The 24,034-nt window shown below is 38.4% G+C and overlaps 1 protein-coding gene across 2 annotated transcripts in view; it reads left to right on the top strand.

Moving 5' to 3' along the window:
• Positions 1-24,034, top strand: part of uxs1 (UDP-glucuronate decarboxylase 1) — a 77,946-nt gene that overhangs the window by 10,198 nt on the left and 43,714 nt on the right. The window contains exons 3-7 of one of the 2 annotated variants that reach the window (XM_084422340.1): positions 9,620-9,647; positions 11,183-11,231; positions 16,657-16,700; positions 18,885-18,945; positions 20,501-20,681. In XM_084422340.1, coding sequence (XP_084278466.1) covers positions 9,620-9,647; positions 11,183-11,231; positions 16,657-16,700; positions 18,885-18,945; positions 20,501-20,681 — 363 coding nt within the window. The remainder of the gene's footprint in view (positions 1-9,619; positions 9,648-11,182; positions 11,232-16,656; positions 16,701-18,884; positions 18,946-20,500; positions 20,682-24,034) is intronic. The other variant, XM_084422341.1, reaches the window with a different exon arrangement.

The following is a 24,034-nucleotide window of genomic DNA, read 5'->3' as shown; positions in this document are numbered from 1 at the left end:
CCCAACCAGAGGATGAGCCTTGCTCTTTCAGACATGGGTTTGATTGTACTAAGGCTTTTGCAACAGCTTCAGATTCTTCCTTTGTTGGATATGCTTTAAATTCACACATGGTCTCAGCCAGCTTCTCAAAAATATCATGCTTCATCTCTTTCATTACTTTCAGATTTGTTCCATCCTTCAGATACAGCAGGTTACCTTGACGAAGTCGATACTCGACATCAACAGAAAATTTTGTAATGTGAAATATATCTGGCCACTGAGAACTTCTATTCAGAGAGGAGTTGGACAGGATCTCAGTGTCTTCCTGGCTGCTTGTTTCACTAAAACATTCAGTTTCTGCAGGAATTGGTGTGAGATTAATTACAGGGATGATTTTGATGATTGGTTTTTCTGGAAGCTCAGAGATATCTGTAAGATTGCACAGTTCATTGTTAAATTCCGGATCTTGGTACTGTAAAGTGAAGCTGTAGTTTGTTTGAAGATTGTTTTTGAGCCACTCAGTCAAATCTTCAAGTCTGTCGGGTTGTGTTGTCTTGTCATAGTCATTTTTCGTCTTCCTCAGAGATAATAACTCCCATGGTTAATTTCTGTTGGACAGCCATCTGGGAAAAAATAAGATATTTTTAGCAAATAACATATCGTCTTAGTGTTACCATAAGTTCTCCTTGCACCTTGTATGCTGACAATGGGAAGACATCATTCAACATCATTAAGGTGGAATCACTGCAGAGAAGCTGGTAAGATCTCAAATGCTCACAGTACCATGCTGTCATTTTGTGGCAGACAAACAAAATGTCTGTGTTAACAGCAACAATCTTCTCAATCTGGGCAAATTCAGAGAGACCTGAGCATGAGCTAGTAGAGAGAATCATGCCTGGATGATACTTGATACCATCTAAACAGACTGATGACACATCAAGACCTGATCAAGTCTGTAATGCTTTGAGCAATTAGCCTACACTCTGAACATTCAAAGGGAAAGAGGCAAGGAAAAATGGGATGACCTTTGCCATCTCAACTGATGGTTTGAAAAATGATTGCTTTCTGGTGTTTGGTAGCAAATGTCATTGCAACATTTTGAGTATTGCGAGTATTGCGAATTGCCTTTTAAAAGAACTTATGCCTTCCCTTAAATCACATTGTCCAAACTTCACACAGGGGGCCAAATTTCCTGATTAGATGAGGGTAATGTTCCATATAGTGATGTTTCGGCTTTAAATGAAAATCTGGAAATGTTGACTGCAGCTCTGCTATCTTACATTCCAGGAAATGCAGTGTCTCTTCAGTATGCCTTGGTGCCACAGCTAGCTCAATAATGTCTTTGAGAAGCATGAGTGTCATCACCCTCAGGGACATATTTACCAATGAGAAACGGAAGGAGCCGTATGAGACACCAATTATCATGGGCATTTCCACCAATAGTCTGTGGAGAGATGGAGAGAGCTGGAGAGATGGAGAGAGGAGAGAGCTGTCCATTTTGTCAGTAAACGTGTAATTAAAGTACCTGATGGCATTATTTAACACATCTAGAGTAAAATAAGTCTTGCCTATCAGGTCTTTAAGACACAGGGACAACTCAATTGGAACGATGCCTTCTAAGACATCATGCATGATGTCAGGAGAGTAACCAGTGACCACATGAAAGTGATCGAGATTCTCAGTTAAAGGACAGGCTCCTTTCACACCATAAGTTTGACTCAATTCTGGGTCCTTTCTCACTTCCTGCACCTGCCTATCATGGGAGTCTTTGTCTCGGAGTTGAAAGAAACCAGAACGTACCTCTTGCTGCTCAGCGTCACTACTGCTTGCCAAACAGAATCTGCAGAACTTTTTAACAGAGAAGCTCTCCAGGAATCCTGCAAGAGAATGGGCACCTAGATTATCAGCTGCAAAAAATAAGGCTGTACCTCTCAAAGTTTTACCTAGTTTCTCCAGGTAAACTCCATTTTGCTCCAATAGCTTTAGATCATAGATAAGAGGTTGCAGAACTTTTGCATAACCACACTTTTTGACAGTGGAGGTATTGCATAGTAGAGCAAGCTGGATTGAGTTGAGGGTTGACCTATATTTTGCAGGTATGTTGGTAATGACCCAGTATACAGCACACATCTTGTGTTTCAGCTTTGATGTTCCTTGAGGATTGGCGATTTCAAAGTCATCAATGTAAAGGCCAAGAGCAATTGTGAACTCACTTACTTGTAAGAAGAGAGTTTTCATTAAAGTACTGCCCATCTGGGCACAATCTGTATTCATGTAGCAGATGGACTTTTTCTGACATAGCACGGTTTAACACATCGGTTTTGTTAAGCAACTTCTGAAGCATGGAAAGAATGGGGACATATGCAAGTGGTTTTTGGTCTTTTTCCACAACATATTCAATGGGGTTTACCAGTGGAAACTCTCTGCGTACATAGGCTGCTCTCCTTTTAGCAGTTCCTAAGGGTCCATCTTTGGCAAAAAAAAAAGTTGTCATGTTACTTTTTGACACGGCACTTGTAACCTCTCTTACAACCGTTTCATCCATGTCAGCATATTTATTTAGCACGGCCCTGACTCTGTTTTGCATAAGTGGCTGTGATCTGAAAGCAGGTGATGACGATTTACTACTAATCAAGGAACCGGCTTTACTGACGAGATGCGCATAACAATCTCACGATTTAAATCGCCCAGCCCTAAATGTTATACTGCTAAGTATAACACACCGTTGCCATGAAAAACAGAGCGTTGCTATGGACGCAGGATTCTAACCATAGAGACGGAACGGACTATTTTGTTTAGCGGAAGTAAATCGATTTATTTGGTAGGTAGCCATGTAATAAGCGGGATAATGTAGAGCGAGGCGGTTGTTATAGCGAATACAACTCTTACGTAATACATTCATTAACCTGAGCTTTAGTTAATACTCAGCCAAGACTTCAGACACACAGCTGCAATCACTTACACATATTTTGTAGTCCGAACATCACTAGAGACCCCAAAACCAGGGTGGAGAAATTCAGAAAGATGAATTTGGGTCATGTGGAATGCTACTTTGAGAAATGACTGCTCCAGTTTTTTTTTTTTTTTTTTTTTATATCCCTAAAGAGGCCCCAGGTTCACAAAGAGAGTGACCTTGACAAACCAGTCCTCCGCTGTGCCTACCTGCCCCAAAACACAATTTTCACACCTACTGACTGGCAGCACTAAAAATAATTCAGACTCTACAACTAAGGTCTTGACCAGATGTAATAGGACATGTTTTAAAGTCTGTAAGTCTTAAGCTCTTTCAGAAGCTTTCATTTCTAAAAGGTTCCGATACGGAAAAAATCCATACAGTCTCTTTCACTTTTCCAAATGGGCTGAAACCAATGAGGAAGTAAAGGGCAAATTATATAAAAGAGAGAGAGAATCAAAAAGTTCAGGTTGGGGACACATGCTGCCTGAAGGCCAGTCGCTGTTATTTGTTGCTGGATTTTTTGTGTGCGCTGACCGGGTGCGATCGCAAAGTGACGGAGGAATTGAGCTCTGCACGGTTCACCTGCCCTGGTGCAACATAACTCCAGCCTGTTTCACCTGCCACAGGTACTAACACTGATGTCCATCATCTTTTAACCCCACGCCAAGTTTCCAAACTCTTTTCCAGACCCTGAAGGTTCTGTGGTGTGACCGCAACGCAGCCTGCTTCACGCAGTCAACACACACACACACACATACATACATACACGCACACACAATGAGTGAGTCAATCGCATGTTGTAATTATTTTCTTTCTTGTTTCAGGAACAATCCTCCTTTCTCTTTTGTTGAAATTGAATACTTTCTACAAAAACTGAGTTAAAAAAAAGAACTTCATTTGTTTTGAGACGTATTGTGAATCAGGGACTCTTTTTGGTGAAATCAAATTAAAGTATGAAGTGAACTTTAGCAGCAATCTCCTCGGTATTGTTTGTGTTTTCAATAGGTTTTTTTTGGTCATTTGAGACATTGTGTAACTGTTTTTTTTATTTTGTTGTCTTAACACTTTTTGATCTGGAAACCTTCAATTTGTGAATGTCATTTAAGTCCTTTCTATGTGTTGTTGTGGGTATTGGACGGCATTCACTTTGTGTATTGGTGGTTTATGAGCTTTTTACCGGGAAATTGACTATACAATATATATATATATATATATATATATATATATATATAATTTTTTTTTTTTTTTTTTTACTTAACAAATTTTCAAGTTAAAAAAGATAATAAGATTACAATAAGATCATTTTATATGCATTTTATTTTGTTCTAACTTTTAACTGGTAACTCGAATCAGAATGGGGAAAAAAAATGCATTTTTGCATTCTTTCTTCATTTTTACAATCAGTCATCATAAGAATAGGGCTCTTTACACTTGAAATAGTCTATCCTGGGTCATTCTAAACCCCGGGTAAATGGAATCCTGGGTTATCTTGCTTCACGTTTCGCACTTTTCAAAATTTACCTAGAGTTAAAAACGAATCCTGGGTTTTCACAAGGTGACGTTTCACACTATACATTCCTGGGTTAATGTCCTTATTTGCATATGCGCCAGTGTCACTGACTGGACAAACACAGCATGTGACCTGTTTACATAAAGGCTCTAGTATTGCGCGTCCTCATATTACACATTGCTGACTGTACTATAAAGTTTTTTTCTGAATTAACTTTTTGAACTATAAAGGTATGAAAAATGAAACAATTGTCGCCTTTGCCGTCGCGTTTGATATTTTTTCCTGTCAAATGCAGAAACGACTGTTTATATGCATTGCGCATTGTTTCCGTGACTGCCCAAGACATGCGAATATAAGGCAATTGGTGGTTGGTTGCTAAGCATCTAGTCTTAAAGGGATAGTTCACCCAAAAATGAAAATTCTGTCATCATTTACTCACCCTCAAGTTGTTCCAAACCTGTATGAGTTTCTTTGTTCTGCTGAACACAAAGGAAGATATTTGGAAGAATGTTTTAATCAAACAGATCTCGGTCCCCATTGACTTCCATAGTAGGAAAAATTATATACTATGGTAGTCAATGGGGACCGAGATCTGTTTGGTTACAAACATTCTTCCAAATATCTTCCTTTGTGTTCAGCGGAACAAAGAAACTCATACAGGTTTGAAACAACTTGAGGGTGCGTAAATGATGACAGAATTTTCATTTTTGGGTGAACTATCCCTTTAAAATTCTTAACACTGCATCTTTTCACACTGTACAAGTTTGGCACCGCAATGCAGAGTTAACACAGCAAGAGCAGGTTTCATAACCCTGGGTAAAAAGTGCACTAACCCACCTTTTAAATTAAAAGTGTGAAACGTTCCTTTACCCAGGGTTAAAAGCAGGGTTAAGAAAGACGATAACCTGGGGTTAAGCGCAGTGTGAAAAGCCTTAATGTCTACCTTCACCATGAACCTACAATTTGGGTTCAATTCCATTTTCTTCAACAGTTGTACTCACACACAACATTTCTTTCAAACATAAATTTGATAAGAACATTTCATGGAAGCATTTAGTAGTGGGCTCTAGTGCTGTTTGCAAGGCGATGTGCTGATAAAAATAATTCAGGACTCCAGGAAGAGAAGGAAAAAGTTGAAAAACATTGCACACAATGCAAAATGATAAAATTGGATATTATCCACTGGAATTATCCAACATATGGTGTCCAGATAGGCAAATATGGAATCACGGTGAGAAACATTTATTTTGCTGTTTGCTTCAACTTCTCTGTATGTTTTGGAATGACAAATGGGTGTTTATAATGCTTGTGGTTCATTTTCATTTTGGACAGTCATTTTGGCAACATATTTTATATCCAAGTTTGACTATGGAAAGCTTGAGGCCATGGGACGTGTCTGAATGTTTATTGATAAGCGAAGCAGTACCGTCCTTCGTTTCAGCAGCAGTTTATGAAAATGGACTCTTTTGTCCTTTGCCGTCTTCTGATGCCCTGTGGCTTTCCAGTTTCCATCTTTCACTGTCTGTCCTCCACTGTCTGTCTTTAACTGTCTCTCTATTGTTGTATCTATTGAACTCAGGCAAGACAACCAATCCGGTGATGTCACAGGTTGTTGTATTGCAAGATTATATTGTGAATATTTTCACCCCTACGCCTTGCCACTCTGTTTAAAGGGGCAAGGGTAAGGGGTAGGCGAAGGGTTAGGGGTAGGCGAAGGGGTATAACATAGAATTGGGATTGGGCCTTCGATTTTTCTCAAAATATCATCTTTTATGCTCCACAGAGGAAATTCACGACATGAGGATGAGTAAATGATGACAGAATTTTTATTTTGAGTGAACAGTTGCATTACCACAATTTTCTTCCTCGATTGTTACGGTCCCCCCAATCAGGTTTCTGGTTCTGCCCCCCTCAAATAGATTGTGTGATTCAGATATAATTTTTTTTCTCCTTTCATATTTGCATTGGCATGGCATCAGGTGGCACACAGCAAGCTGGCCATGCACAAAACAGCCTGCCGTAAATCACGCTACACCCAGGAATTTGCGGTGACAGCAGCAAGGCCTCTGGGAAAGAACTGGCCAGATTGGGAACAGAGGGATTTGCATAATTACCTCTCCAACTCTCTTCTGGAGAGCAGGTTTTCGGTTTACACTCACCTATTGCCTTAGATTCTTCTTCTATCGTACTCTTTCTTTTTTTTTTCTTTCTTTTTTTTGTCAAGTTCACCCCCTCGTTTGAAACAAAGAACAGTTATCTGCTGTTGACGAAACTCGCCTGGAGCAAGTGTGCAGGGAGGATGGTTTGTTATTTATAGTTGTGATTTTCACTCGCTCAATTTCTACTCAGCTGTTTGATGTGTATTGCCAGGTGTGAGTAATTTGTCTTTGCGATATGTATCCTTGTGCATGTTCTAGAGAGGAATGAGTAAAGGGCAGATGTTTACAATATTAATGTAATAATAATAATGATTTATTTATGAAGGTTAGACCTCACATACCCAATTCAGATTATTTTTTTCTACATGCGTGTACTTTGATTAGATAGTTTATCGATTGCCTAGAGCAGGGGTGTCAAACTCATTTTCACTGAGGGCCACTTCAGCATTATGGCTGCCCTCAAAGGGCCGGTTGTAACTGTAAGACTTTTAAAATGTTAATATATTGTCTCTTTATTTGATTATTACTTATTTAAGTTACAAATATTGTATATGCATTTGCAGGGGTGTTTCTAGGTTTTAAAAACATCAGGGGATGAGCCCGAAACATCAGGGGCTGGGTAATAATGATTTGATACAGAGAATAATGTATATTGTATATATGCAGGGGCAAACTGGCTCAAAAAGTCAGCCTTGGCACTGTAGCCACACCACCACACAGTCATGCGTATTCAAATGTGAGGTAGTTAGGGGGGTTCGGGGACATGCTTACCCAATAAAATTTGTATTTCTCGGACCTACATATGTACATTTTAAGGTGTTTAAAGGCCAAAACATTTTTTGGATAACAATAGCTTTAAAAGCATGTAAGTGGGCAGTAGCATAAATTATTTGTCAAGATAACAGATTCTTAAAAATGAGAATGAGGATAAATGTTGCAATGAATGATCCACACTACAAAATGGAAATGCAGAATGTTTCTGCTTATTGTTGACAATTACACAATCACATATTCCAAACAGGAATGGCCTTAAATGAGAAATCTTTCAAGGATTATTTTGCATAGATGTTACATTTCAATCAAAAACCAGTGCAATCTTTTTGTGTCCAGAGGCAAATGAGCAGTTTATATTAGCATTAAAGATTGGTTTCAGCAACTTGTTTCTTTCCTGAGTTAATCAATGTTTTTGGCACTAATCAGTTTAAAGTTCAATTGTTCACTCATAAAGACAGTCACTTGTCGCCACCTACTGGCTTAATGATGCAAGTGGCGCAAACACAGACAAGCGGAGTGATACAAGGTTGTAATACTGGTACCTATATTAAAATAATATAAAATATCAATATATTATTCTTCAATCAGTTCTATGCAGCAGAATCACATTTAACAGATTTATTTTTTGACCAATTGTCAAAATAAAGTATAGTCCTACAAAGCTATTTTTATCAGAGCATGAGCAGAGCAGGGAGAACGAGAGTGAACGAGAGGATCGTGATTCGTGTAATTTTACCAGTGTCGCCCAGCACGGCTATACACACCTCTAGGCCCTAGAGCCAATGGTGCTGAACACACCGAAAAACTAAGCCAGCCAACGCACAAAAACAGCCCGTCATTGCCCGTCCCGATCTTGAAGAGGTACTTGATTGTGATCATTACATATATCATGTTAATATTGTTAATAGATGTTTCACTTTTATTAGGCTATATCATTTATGTGAGTGCGTTTGTTCGTATTGTCTTTGAGATTGGAGCAGACTTGACTTAAGAACTGCCTCTCCTTTACATCTTTTAGAGGCGCATAAAGCACTAAACTACATGTTTGAGATTTTAACAGGTGTGTATGTGTTGCACATTATAAAAGACAGTGTTATCATCAGTTAATTAATTGCAGGAGAAAACTGGTTAATTTTGAGCTTTTGAGCTTAAATCTTCTGGGTTTAAAATCTTCCTTGTGCCACATTATAGTACATCAGCGACTCATCAGTGTCCATAATTATTCATTAGACTGCGTGTTCTTATCCTATGAGAGACATATTTTTCACGCCAGCATGTGTTGCTTTCCCTACAGGCGCTTCAAACTGTGAGATCATCATGAATAGTAGAGATGCTTTCATGAATTTCAAGTGTCGAATGTTTGTTTTCATTTTGTAAGAGTTTCTGCGTGGCATCTTTAGAGCTTGATGTAACCGATCAAACGGCATATAAATGCTGAAAAACTTTTTAAAAGTGCTACATTCATATATTAACGATGCAGAGTGTAAAAGCAAACGGCTGTGCATTTATGTGTGCATTTGAATCATAGGGTGTATTTTACTGTGAGCTTACAAAACCCTTGTTTAATATATTTGTTCATCTTGATCTATGCTGTGGTGAATATATGTGGGGGGACCTTTGATGCTTTTAACTCAGTGAAAAAAAAAAAAAAAACTGATTCAGAATGCGTTGTGTTGTCTGTCTCCCCCTTTTCCTCTCCACTTCGCAGCTTAACACGGCCAGTTTTTTGTTTTTGTAGCATTTTTCAAAACTGTGGTGAGAACTAAACCGTGCTAAAATAGGGGGGTTCATGACCCTTTAAACAAACATTTTCACTTGCATGTACTCTCTGCTATAAATATTGGATATGAACTGTATTTTGATAACACATCTTTTCACTTTTCAACTGAAAATACTTATTAGCCCCTGCTTAAGGGTCTAAAGCCCGGGAGACACCAAGCCGATGTAAAAAAACTCAAGGCGACAAGACTCGTTCTCGAAGCTGCACAGCCAATCAAAGTTCTTTCTCTCACCGACGGCCCTACACCGATTCAACATGCCGAATCGGCCCAAAAAAGCCGACCGACGCTCAAAAACGGCCTGACATTGCCCGACCGTCGACTTGGTGTGTCCCGGCCTTAACAGCTTGACTGTGTATTTATTAGCAATGTTGTAATGGATATGAATGTAAAACTGTGTCTCTGTGTATTGAGAATCAATGTTATAGGTTTGGTACTGATGTCTCATGTCTTCTTCTTTTAGCTGTCTGGGGAACCTACACAAATATGAGGTAATTATGATATATTTTGTTCTTGTATTTGCAAGCTCAGTCTGCTGCTAAAAAATGTAGCTCTTCTGTAAATGTTGGAAAAACTAGTAGATGTCAGATATACAGTCATTCTGCACAGATGCACTTCCTGCATACTTGCGTGTCGACGGGGTGTCTATTACAGAATCCCCAAAAATCCCACACTGGCAGGATATCTTTTTTCAGGTGCAGCTAGTGTCTCGCTTCTGTCTGTCAATTCCTTCGACATGATTTTGTGTGATAGGCACACACTGTGTCGTCTTTTTTCTATTTTGTGATGGCTGGCAACAAGCGCCAAGGTGCAATAGCACCACATACTATGTCAACGAGACAACATCAGTGTCAACCAGACTGATGTTGGATTATTTATGATATTATCATATGTGTTGTATAAACACAATATAAATATTTCATTTTTTTTTTTTTTCTATCCTGGTTATCATCAAATACTGGTATATTGTGACACCCTAAGTTGCAATGGACTGATTGTGCTGGAAAGTATTCTGCAGAATAGGTTAAAAAATGGTAAAATATGTAAACAAAGTCTAAATGAAATCAATATAGACCCTTAAAGTCCCACTGTAGTCAATCATTTTATTCCTTAAAACTCATCTTTGGTCACAAAAATGAAATTTTTTTTGTTTTGTTCATGACTTAAAATAGCTTGTAACTCTACACACTTGCTTCATTTAGTATACACGGTTCTATGAATATGCAAATTAGCCCCGCCTCCACTCACTCACCAGCTCAGAGATCCACTCGTTGAGGATCACACGTTGATGTGATTGGTTACAAGGTAGTTTGTGACGCGTTTTTGAGACTGCCTTTGGTTCACTGCAGATTTAACGTGAAAATACTCAGCAATGGTGTTGATTGACTTATGAATTTGCACATGGTTTGTATATTACTTAAAGCATATTACAAACACCACATAGACATATAAACAACATTTAAAAGCAGGATTTTCACCTCAGGGGGACTTTTAAAATATTAGTTTCCAGGGATTCAAAGTCAGACCAATGATATTTAATGCAACACCCACTTTCCACATTCAAATAATTTCAAGAAGAATGAATTCAAGCCCTGCTCTTTCTTTTCTTTCTTCTTGAATATCTTATCTTCGTATGTATTGATATGTAGTATATTGTTGGCGACTGGTGTTTGAAACTGCGTCACTTTCCGTGGGCATCGATACTGAGTGGCCCTTGTCTTTAAATATTGCAAAGCCCACGTATCTCAAGACCCCTGTGAAGGACCACTGCACTGTGCGTTAATCAGAAACAGAGATTAGACCTGTTCACTGGGCCGTGGCCGTGGCCGTGGGAGACTGATTGAAAACGAGCTTTATTATAGATCAACTTCAGGCATGTGGTACTGTTGACTCTGAGCATCTTCATCATATGTCCAGACTGAGCTGAGGGAGAGTAGTGTGTGCTTCAGTAAGCTCTGCTGTGCAAGTATGAATGTTTGTGTGTCTGTGTGGCTGTGATAAAGCCGTCTGTTGTTGTTTCCCACAGGTCTATACAGGAACACGGAGAAATGAAGATTGAACAGAGGATAGATGAGGTTTGTTAACAAAGCTGTTCATGTTTGTTTTCAAGTTTTTTTTTTTTTACATTTGTGTGTTTTTAGTTCAGCTTTTTGTTTTTTATGATCACCTACCTCAGTTTTACTGGAAACTATATATAAACCTAACAGCTGATATCCACACTTCAAGCTCTCGGGAAACATTGTGCAGCTACCCAAGAGCGCAATATAATTAAGATTTTAATTCGATAGCAATTACGTTTCATAGTCAGGGGGCAAGTAACAAGCTGTGGTGATCTTATGTTATACTGTTAGGCTCTGCTTGGAACCACCAAAATACCGTTTCTCTGCTTGTGATGCTGTCCTGACTACATGTGTGATGTTTCCCAGTCTTTGTTATTTGAAAAAAGTACACAACTTTTTGAATTTGAACAGATTTTAAAACACTTGGCATCATACACTTCCTGACTTTGTATGTGGTTACAGAGAAAAACTGGGCATCATACACTAAACGACTGAGAATCACTGTCCAAATCTAAAAAGAGAGTCTTTGCCCATTATTCTATGCAGTTTTCTCTGAAACGCTGTCAATTTCGACTCAAAAGACTGGTTCTGACTTTCGGCAACTCACATTGGCTCAGGCTGACTTCAAATCGGGCAAAAATCTGGTTAAAAGTTGTGTAGTGTATTCCAGCCTTAAGGCGCATTCACACCAATAACCATAACTATAAATACAACTGTAAGGATAATAGTGTTCACACCTAATCGCGTTCTGCAGTTTCGTCATCTGCCGCTTTAAAGATGCAGTAAGCGATTTTTGAAAAAACGCTGTTGATAAGTTTATCGGACCGAGCATCAAAACACACTTGTAGCCAATCAGCAGTAATGTGCGTATACACTCATGCTGATGGAGGAGGAGAGAGAGCTCGGTGCACAAGACAGACATTAATATAATTACAAAAGAGGAAAAGTTTAACTTTAAAATGAAGGGTTACGATGAGGTGAGAGATAGGACCCGCTATAATATCGGAGAAGCATTCCAGCACTGGAGAGACCTTAAGGAGCGTGAAGGCCTGAAAACGAACATTGAGGTTGCTTTAATTCTTCTCGATATGTGAGTAACGTTGGTTTTGCTGTGTATCACTGAACTATCCAACTTTTGTTTGAATATATTCATGTGCCATCTTCGCTTGTTTGTTCATTTGCATTATTATTATTATTATTATTATAATGAGCCTGGAACTTCTAACCTCCTGGATCCTCCTCCACCACCAGTTTCAAGCATCGGCTCCCAAAGTGTGTCTGAAAAGTGAGATTACATATTCCTAATATATGGGTTGTCTTTTGGTTCCCCTTTTAGTGATTGTTATAACCCCTTCTTGTCACATTTGTAATATACTAGTTACTTGGGCTATCAAGTTATGTAGGGGGCTGTTCATGGAAACTGTTTGTTTTTTGGGATGGAAGGGATGACCAAGTAGTAGAGGAGCTAAATAACAATTAGACATTTGTTTTAAATTATCATAGTAACACAAACGGCTTTCACTTATTTTCATCATAGCCTCGGCGGCAGGCACAGCAGATTCCACTATAGTCGTTGCCTGCGTTGCATAGTGTGTGTGTGGATGTGGGGGCGGAGGCATCGAGATTGGGGTGTGATCCTTTTGGGTAGGGGTGTGTTTGTTTTGGAGATTTCAGATATCAATAGCGTTTACCAGATATCGCTTACTGCACCTTTAAATGCTTCTGCGCTTTAAAGCAGGATGGATTCTGATTGGCTGTCAAAGTTTTACATTCACCAGCTGGAAAAAAAATATAGTTCTGAAAGTGATTTCAACGATATTTGTGGTGTGAACTCTGCTATTCTTTTATTTTTAAATTGTGTGTGGATGGGCTTTTAAGCTGTTTTGTAAAAACAACAGGTATACATACAGTAGTGGGCAAAAGTAATGTCAGACGTAGGAAAAATGATACATTTGACCTTTATTAAAATATTAAAAAAAATTGGTTAAAGATTCTGTAATCATAATATTTAGTTGGGCATTTAGTCAATTGTTTTGTTTGTGATAACACAATGAAACCTGCCAAATTGTGTGGACATAAGTTTTGGCCAGACTCTCATACAAAGAAATTATGAATACATGCAAAAACAAGAGAGAACCAATGAAATATGACTAATTCTATTGTAGTCAATGTATGCTTTTTCCTGTGAGCTTTTTGATTTTCTATGCATTTTTTTTTTTTTTTTTTTGGCATATTAAAATAAAATCTGTAGCTGTAGTTGGCACATAATTTAGTCAGATAAATACCTTAACCAAGCTTAGTGGTTTTTTTTTTTTTTTTTTTTTTCAGATTTAAAATATTTAAAACATTTTTGCCACTATTGTATATAAAATAATTTTAAAATAATTGTGTGTGATGTAAAGCCCAAGGAGGCTATTTTTACCGTTGGTTGATTTGATAAAACCTGGAACATTAACCCTCTGTTATTCCTCACTTAGGTGTCAAGTTTAAACATATGTGAGTTCCCTGTTTGTAAGAGTCGTTTTAGAGATAATAATTTAATACCATTTAACCTTTTTTTTATTCATGCCCACAATTTTTTTTGTTTCTTCACACAGCAACTGCCACAAAAATCACCAACTTCCAATGAATGAAGTAAAACAAATACAACATTCAAAACTAATTAATGGAATGAATGAATTAATGAATTAATTAATTAATGGAAATGAATGATTCATCAGTACACACAAAATGTTTGATTTTAGAGGGTTTCATGAACTTTTTTTTTTGGTCTGACGTCACCAAGCCCTCTTTTTTTCCAGCCACCTGTCAGTGCAGACAGAATCATCTTTTTACTCTCCAATTAGTTCCAGAATGGATCAAGTCCAGTCCTCATTATTTTTTATTTTTTTTCTCTTTGAATATCCTGGTTCTCTCAAGAGTAGAATATGAACAACTCTTCACGTTGCTTTTAAAATTTGACACGTCGTAACTCCCCCCCGTACCGTAGTGCTATTGACGTGAATGATGCCTCAAATCAAGCGGCTTGTTGAAGTGAGGTAACCTGTTATGTTTATGAGCGATCAGATGTACCATTTTCACCTGGTGAATGACAAAACAGGTGAAAATATTGCATTGGCTTACACTGAAGGAGAGAACCAAACCGTAACTAGCAACCAGAATATCATAGAGACTTGGGCTCTATACGACTCAGAACCGTTTGAAAACCACTCAGTGTAGATTGCTTTATCTTTAGTTTGTCAAATTAATTTTTTCCATGTAGCATGTTTGCGAAAGTGTGTGAAGCTGAATGAAACCCATTTAATTTGACTGAGGCTGATTTGTTTGCACATACATTCACATTAAAAGTCAGTGCTATAACTGCAATCTCTATCGTTTCATTATAGATCCCAAATGTCTGCTTATCGCATGCAGAAGTTCATTAGAAACCGCTTTTCTCATATCTGCCTGACCTTAAGGTTCAAAGCGTCTCAACACCTACCGAGGCTTGTTTGTCTGCATCTCCGATAGCTTTTAGAAACTATGACATTTATTCTCCTGTCTGATGTTTGATATTTCATTTAAAGAAGTGTTACAGTTTGGAAATGTCCTTCGACCCAGATCTTAAATCTTGTTGTTCTGGGGCAAATGTCTGATGTTTCAACTGTCATTCGGAATGTTAATGAAGTTAGGATTACTTACTGAACATGACTTATAATTAGGAATAGTGCTTAAATTGATTAAAGCAATCAGATAAATTACATGATATGCTAATTGGTTAAACTGATCAAAGTTAATTACATGCATTAGCAACACATACAAGTCATACAAGCTGTAGTCGGTCCTGCATTTTTTTTTTTTTTCTTTGGTGCAGGCCTAACTTTCTGCTTATTAGTAGGTTAATTAAAGAAAGAGTACTGATTAAAAGATTAATAATCTGTTATAGCCCCCCTGTAGTCAATAATTGTATCCCTTAAAACTCATCTTTGATCCCTAAAAAGACACATTTAAACGTTTTTTCCTTAAAAAAAAAAAAAATCTTCATGACTTAAAATAGCTTGAATATAACTCCACAACCTTGCCTCATTTAGGCTCAATCCCAATTCACCCCTTGGCCCTACCCCTCTGTTTTGCGCGTTCCTGTGAAGGGGTAGGGTTGTCTCAATTCTCTTTTGGTTGGAGGGGTAACGTTAGGGGTAAGGGGAAGGGCCAGATAGCTCTTGAAACGAAGATTTTTCGGGACCACACTTCAAACGAAGGGGTATGAAAAATGTACCTGCATACACCGGCTACAGAGGCAACATGACTGCCAATAATCATTTTCTTTGTCACATTCAATCTTGTGTTCATATTTACGGTCATGTTCTTAAAAGAAACGGTTGCAAAAAAACGCTAAAGTTCGTTAACAATATGACGCGTGTAAAAAGCAGTTTGAAGCGAAGTGGACGCGCGAATGAGGCGAATTCGCGTCCACCGCGTCGCGCTAAACGTCTCATTCGCGCCGCAAGACCTCCAGATGCGCTTAAACGCGTCTTAACATTGAAATCACTCACGCAAGACGCTCTATTCACGTTTGGTGTGAACGCGGCAGCATTAGGCGTCGAAGAAATCGTCATCTCCGTTGTTTTCTGCGAACTTCATAAATGCAAAAAATAGCTGTAACTCACGCAAGACTACAGCTGACGACGGCATCTTGGAAGTTTGTGATAAACATTGGCGCATTTCCTGTGGCGTAGGCGCTATATATAGCGACGACGTATAATGAAACGGTGTAGTAGTGGTGTGCCATTTCTTAGGGGAATATTTTCACCCCTACGCCTTGGCACTCTGTTTCAAGGGGCAAGGGTTAGGCGAAGGGTTAGGGGTAGGTGAAGGGGTATAAAATAGAATTGGGATTGGGCCTTAGTATACTCGGTTCTATGAATATGCAAATAGCCCCGCCTCCACTCACTCACACCAGCTCAGAGATCCACTCGTTGAGGATGACACGTTGACGTGATTGGTTACAAGGTAGTTTGTGATGTCAGAAACACCAGCGATTTCAAACTGCGTTTTTGGGCGTCTTTGGTTCACTGCAGTTTTAAGGGGAAAATACTCAGCATTTGCATTTGGATTTTCACCACAGGGGGACTTTAACTATTTCTGTTCCCTCAAAAAAAAAAAAAAAAATTCATTCAATTTCATTCTTCCTTTCACATAACCTTACAGCTACTCTCAGATTAATCTGTAAATCAGTTTGAGGGCTGATCGTGCTTGACGACTGTGTCTAAGTCGGACATACATTTCTGCCATTTTATCTGTTCTGTTTTCCTTAGGCTTTAAATGTCCCAGTCTCAACTGGGTAATTAATGCAGTCCCCTCACTCTCCTGTTCTCTTTGTTTCTTACTCTTTGTCTCATGTATCTTTTCTTTGCCCTTCCTGTCCCGTTCTCACTGTCATATCTCACTCTGTTCCTCACAGGCAGTGGCACCTCTCAGGGAGAAGATACGGGAACTTGAGCTTAGGTATGTTTTTCATCTGCACCCAAAAAACGTACACTATGCTATAGCTTCAAGTCTTGCCGTGCTTGGTATCACACCGTGGTCTTTTACACATAATAAAACACATTGAGATTTCAGTACATTTCCTTTTTTTATAACTGCTGTTTTTGAATGTATCCACACTTCATATATATATTGTGCAATTGTGAGAAAAAACCCTGATGAGCAAGTAATAAGTTGAATAGGTTATAAATGACATGAGCACATTCCACAGCCTGTAATTATGAAGGAAAAAAAATCACAGTAAGTGCGTGCCATAAAACAGCCAGTCTGGAGAAGTGTACGCAGGGTTGAATAGAGGAAGAGACAGGAAGCTGGAGCACAATGTGCATCAAGCTTTGATTGGCATGTCAGGATGGAGTTAAAATTGCACCATGATATTTTGTCAGTCCTCAGTGATGAGGTGTAAGGTCTCCGGAGAAGTGTCTGGGTTTTTTTTTTTCTCCTCACTTTGCCGCATCTCAGCCAGACCTAAAGGAGATTACTTGATGCTGTTTGATTGACCCGGGCCCCGACTAAACCCGGCACTGACATAATCTCAGAGTATATTACCTGTGTTAGGAGATTCGTCAAACAGGCACAAGTGTCATGGCAGCAGTGTCAAATGAATCTACATTTCAAATTAGTTTGGCCGAAGTAACAAAAACAGTTTTTGGATAGACATTTGTAACAGGGTTTCACCAGCATTATCAGCATGTGCTGTGGTCCATTTTTTTAATTCTGGCATTGCTCAACAAAAACATAAATTCACAGCTTCCTTGTATTTTATTAGTGTGTGTTTTTGAGTTTATTTCTGATAATCTAAGCCACTTTTTTTCAGTGATGCCATAGAACCACCATTTTTGGTTCCCCAAAAAATCTTTCAGTGAACAGTTCTTAAAATAACTATATTGTTTTCTTATTGTGAAGAACAATTCATATTTTAAGAGTGTAGAGAGTGTACATAGGTTCTGACTGGAAGTGTCGCTCGCTCGAATATGACTTATAGCACTAATGAATATAATGCATCTCCAAGTGCAAGACACAAGTATAGCAACAGCAACACAAGCTACAGACATGAAATCAGGTTTACAGAATAAAGGAAATTAAACCTAGCCTGGCAAGCCAGACCCACATCAAGATGTTGGGTCTGGGAACTCACCATTGGCAGGGCTCAATCCGAGGGGCGGGATAAACGGTTGTCTTTCAAATTCCCTCTGCACGCAATAGGATAGCGCTACAACCAACCACCAGCGGAGCTAGTTGATAGATTAAACTTTTACGAACACATCTTCCTTTTTTTAAGAATGACTTAAGTGCCATTCTTTGTTCTTTTCTCAAAGAAAGGCTTAACTCCAAGTCTTCCATAGTCGTGGCCAAAGCCGATTCGAAAGACCGCTGTTTGCCAGCAGCAGTTCTTCTTTGTTTTCAAGTAGCAGGGAATTCACACGGAACCGTCACAACTCTGTCGTCATTATGTTAAGCCCGCCCGCCGACTCTATACGCGATGTGATTGGCCTGACTAGAGTTTGGTTTTTCCAGCTCGAAAGTCAACGGAGAGTTGCTAGAAGACACTGGCTGCAAAATAAAATTTGCTGCCGCTAGGGTGCGTCTAGATTTCTAGGCTAAATTAAACCAGATCTTATTAAGAAAAATACTTATTTTATACATGCATTGGTACAGGTTTTTCTATGAGGCTTCAATGTGAGTGCATACAAAAAAAAGAAAAAGAAAAACCCTGATCAGAGTTGTCTCTATGGGACTGTGTCCTCTTTGGGATCAGTGAGACAATTGAAATGATCAGTGATGACGTTATCAGTGAAGTCAGGGGACTAGGGAGAGTATCTACAATATCTCTGTGTCTGAGTTGAGAAACTCAAGAATAATTGGATGAGAGATTCACAAGCACAGAGTCATCCCCCTAGATAATTGAGTTGTTATTGAGTTTCTGTGCTCAGATACTGACATATTCAATACTGACAAGTGAATTTGTACTGGAATGTGTTGATAGAGTAGCAAGAAGATTGGAATGTTTAAATGTGGATCATTTTCATCAGTTTTTTAAATGCTTTTGTGTGTGACTGAATAGTCTGGCGCTTTTGACATATAGAAGACAAATACTAAATACTCTTGAATCTTGCTCATTTAAGGTTTTCTTTTATTCTACAGTTTTACCCAGAAGTACCCACCTGTAAAATTCTTATCCGAGAAGGACCGAAAGAGGATTTTGGTGAGGAGTTTTTTTTTTTTTTTGTCTTCTACGGTGTACAGAACTGCTTCTTCAATAATGCATGTCTCTGTCTGTCTGTAACATATATATATGGCATACAGGTGGTCATCATAGTTCATTGACATTTTGTTGTTCATTTTCCACTTTTTGATAGATCGCTGGCATTTTTCTTCCTCCAATTGAAATGTTATTAAATAAAATCCCCTGCGTTTATAGTGTCAGCATATCCAAACATTGGAAGCATATCCAATTTGGCAGCTGTAAAATAACTAGTTATTTCAGAGGGAGCTTTTCAACAGGCTGTGTTGCACACAGATAATTGAGAGTGGAAGTGTGTAGAAGCGTTGAGGAAACGAGAAACAATAGGGAGTTGAAACACTGCTCAAATTCCTCTGATTACTCCCTGTGCTGATTTAGCCCCATGTTGTTATTTAATCCCGTCTGATTGCAACTTATTCAAATGTTTCTCAAACTTGTATGACTCTATATACGTCAATAATTTTGGCTTATGAAATGATATACAGTAAGGCTGTGCCGGTAAACTTGACAACCACGGAAAAAAAAAATTGTATGTGAATGCTGTTTTACATGAATATTATGACACGAGAGAAGCACAAAGCTTTGTTTACAAAATAAATAATAAGTTAGCAATTAAATGTTACATCGCAGCCATGGAAACATTGGGATTCATGGCGAATAAGAGAGTTGTGCGTGGAGCCCATAAATTTAAGCTTTGTCGACTTTGAATTCTGTTTTGCGATCTGGTCCCCCGATTATCAGCAAATTTATCAATAAATATATTACAAATTAGTTGTTCCATATAGAAAGCTTGAATTGTCTACTTTTAAACGAAACAATTCAAAACGAAAAGAAACCGACTAGCGACTAAACGTGCAGTTCTCTCTATAGGCGCGTTCACTGCGAAGATGACGAGTCAGCCTCGTCAACTTAATCTTTGCTGCCGACACTGACACAGAAAATACTAGTTTATTAATAAACAATTAAAATGTCTCCTTGCTGTATTTGACACATTCATAATCATTACTTTTGCTGGTTCTTTGTGACAGCTGTTATGTGTGTTATTGGCAGCGTCACCCTCTGGTTACATGAACCACCACCGCATCAGCACCGGAAACATGGAGATTTTATTTTAGAGAATAATCGCACAACCTATTCAATATTCTATTATTAAATAAACTAATAGAATATAAAAAAATCGAGACTCAGCCCTGCATGGAATCTCGTTTCTTTTCCCAAATCTTCACTCACGTCTCACCCATTTTCTAAGGGGATTATAAACGTTTCTTCCTGGTTCGCTATTATATTAATTAGGCCTATTATATTTGTATTCTTTACTGTAGTAAAGTAGTAAAATGCTTTACAGGCTTTAGTGTGTTGTTTTTTTGACGGAATTGCTCAAATAAACACTTTTTTGTTCAAATAAACAATTCGATTTTTTTTGCATTTCAAAACAACCCACCTATCACCGCACCACCGCCTGTAGTTGGTCCATTGCCACCGTCACAGCCCTAATATACAGTCTTTCCTCTGGTAGATCACCGGTGGGGCAGGATTTGTGGGCTCCCACTTAACTGATAAGCTGATGATGGATGGTCATGAGGTCACTGTTGTGGATAATTTCTTCACTGGCCGCAAGCGCAATGTAGAGCACTGGATCGGCCATGAGAACTTTGAGCTGATCAACCATGATGTGGTGGAGCCTCTCTATATTGAAGGTGAGCACCACCAATTGCTTTTAATGCTTTATTCATCACAGATAATCAATTATAAAGACTACGGGTTTTTCTACACTGGGCCTGTTTTTTTTCCTCGGCTCTGCTTTTCGTGTTTCGTGGCATGCGCATGACCTTGCATAATTGACTATCATTTTTTTATCGATTAAATTATCGACAATTAAACGATCATCGATTAATCATTAACATCCCTAGTAAAAACACATTAATAACAATGTGTTTGAAGAGCATTGCCTTGTGTTAGATCATGCCAACATCCTTCAAACTACAAATGTAAAATGTTAAATCAAATCTCTACACCATGAATATTGGATCTAGTCTCTTTACTATACTCCGTCAGAAGATATCCTTTATGTCTGGTATCCAAAACCAGCCTGCAGGGTTTTGTCTGATATCCAAAGCAGTTAACTAAAAGTCTAAAAGTCTTCTATGAGCCTGAGGGAATGACAGAGGAAACCAGACAAGAGGAATTGAATAATTGAATGACAATTGATTATGGTTAAATTATTATAATTGAAAATCACAGATATTTATTATAAAAAAACCCACAGATGTATGGTTTGTTCTCTTGCACTACACAAACACTGGTTGTTATTAAGAATCCTTAGATATTTCACTTGTGAACATGCAAAATGTTTAAGAAATATTAGTTAGTAAGTAAGTAAATACAAATAGTGAACACTGGAAATGAAATGTAACAGATAATAGAATAATATAATAGAAGATAATAGAAACTTGGCAATGTTCATTTTCATTGCTCCGTAGTGAAAGGTACAAAGTAGGCACATAGGGAAGTGAGTTAAATAATAATAATAGAAACTTTGTGTCACTCAATGACTGTCTGTGAAATCCACTTGCTGATTACAAGGTATTTCTGTGAAGGATGAGAGTGTTCAGAAGTTTCAGTTCACTGTTATTGGAACTGAAAGAGGACTGTCAAAGACAGGAAATTATTTATATTTAATGTGAAAGTTCAAGAGCTGGGGACTGACAAAAACAACTAGCATTAAAGAGAGGCTGCTTTCATAAATTCAGTCCGGTTTGAGGACAATCACTGTCAGTGATTAGACTCGACAGTGGATCCTTGAATGAAGTGATGTAGAGCTTAGAGGACCTTCAGGTCATTCTCTTTGCCCCTATTTGTCAGGCAGCATCACACCTCCTACCACTTCTGCTAATCAAACCAGGAGAGGCTGGAGGTATAATTAAAAACAATGACTCTGTAATGGAAAATCTCAGCAGTGTGTTTCAACCCCTGATGAGTACAGGGTTGACACATTCAACTGTGACACAAACCACATTCACACTAGAAAACCGTTAAATAAGTCAAATTGTTTGAATTCTGCGGTAAATGTACCACAGCCACAAACACAATGGCTTTCCATCTTTTATTCATATTGCTGTGGTGCACACATCTCATTATCCACCAAAATGCTATTATTTCTCAGTGACGTCAGCAGTGTTTGTCTAGATTAGAGTGGATATTCACAGTTTTTAACTTTCACATTATAGGCCCACAATGAAACCGCATGAACGAAACTGCATCAGTTCGTTAAGAACTTTATGATTTGCCCAACTCTTGAACCACAAACGTCTTGCGCCAAATCTTGTACATGCTCAAACCATTAATCTTACAGCATTGTTAACACAAAAAGGCACATTTTTACTTCTGGTTGGCAGTCTCTGGCAACCCATGTAACTTTTATGTTAACAAATGGTCAAACGTTTAGCAAACTAAATGCCTATTTTAGTTTTTGTTACTGTGGTTTCATTGTACACAAATTAAAATCTGTCACAGATATGTTGACATTTAAACTAAGAAACTGAACATGTTTTTTTGAGTTAGATATGGCATTTGTACTAAGATTTTAATAGTAATATGTTATCAAGAAATTTGTGCTTCACAGGAAATGCTAAATATATGTCACACTGGATTGTGTTTAACAAAGCCAGTCAAATTACTGTGATATAAAGGTCAATTAGCAGATATTCTGTCAGCAGGCACTTTAGATGTCGCTTTCAGTCTGGCAGCTTCCATGAGCAGGATTTTTTCAGCCTGTCATAATTTGGTTTACAAGTAACCAGGCTGCTACAATAGCTGCATTTCCACTTTCGGGCCAAAAGCGAGCATGGTTGTGTTGTGCATGCCAGGGCCATTTGCATTACCACTGTCACTTCTAGGGCTTCCTCGGGGCCAACGGCCAGACCTTTTTAGCCCGCTGAATACCTTGGTCCAAAGCGGGCCAACTGGGTTTTAAGGAGTGGTCATTAACGTGGCGTATGGAGAGGGTCAACACCACTGCTCATTTCCTATGTTTTCAAATCAGGCTACCAGCTAACTTCAACATTACGTCAAGACTTTTAAAACAATTTTAAGCTCAAAACTCACTTTTTTAAGGCACCAGCAAGTGTGAAATTAATTAAGATTGTGATCCGATGGGAATCACCGTGTGAGGCAGAAATATATTAATATACAATACTAAAGGCGACTTATGCTAACCATTGCGATAATAATTAGCAGTGGCGGAGCCAGGATATTTTCCTAGGGGTGGCCAGCAACCTGTCTGGGTGGGGTGGCACAGAAATGTTCATTAATCAAACATAAAAAATGAGTTTGACTATAAAGTACTGGTTGGTTTTAGTGCCTACAACCCAACTGAATACATTGTACTTGATTGTAATTGAGGTAGTGGTGCAATAGATCAAGTGGCGTCTGTATTCGATTACAAATGAACAGGACTCTAAATATTAAAAAAGGTAAAAATTTAATTTAATATGTGCCTTATATTGTGAGCTCACATAGCAGTATACATTTTAGGGTGATGTTCATAAATGTGACGTATGTATAACAAATACTTGTTAAGTTGGAAGTCTTCTTCGGCACCTCTGTTTTGTTTAGTTTTTTCTTGTTTTGTTTTCAACTCTTGTTTGATTTGTGCCTGGCACTGAGGCGAAGTTTGCGTGCAACCCTGAAAAGTCTCCCTGTGTTGTGGTTGTGAAGAGACGGTTCTGTCTATCTCAATTCTGGTCAAGATAAAAAAAGAAAGAAACAGCAGTCGTGAGCAGGGTGGCCAACTCCCTGGCTCCCCTCATAACTGAGTGCATGATCAGTGGTTAAATATTGATGCTGGAGTCTTAAGGAAAGACCAATGGTTCACTTCTGTCATGCTCATTTTGAAATGGTGGGATTTTGTGACGTTGTTCTATTGAGGCATGTTAAAGGTGCAATGTGTAATATTTCTGAGCATCTATTGACAGAAATGTAATATAAGATCCATAACTATGTTTTCAGTGGTGTATAAAGACCTTACTTAATGAACCGTTATGTTTTTATT

This window comes from Rutilus rutilus (assembly GCF_951802725.1).
Source record: "Rutilus rutilus genome assembly, chromosome: 10".
In the NCBI taxonomy this organism is placed as follows: domain Eukaryota; kingdom Metazoa; phylum Chordata; class Actinopteri; order Cypriniformes; family Leuciscidae; genus Rutilus; species Rutilus rutilus.
This window is presented reverse-complemented; position numbering and strand designations above follow the sequence as displayed.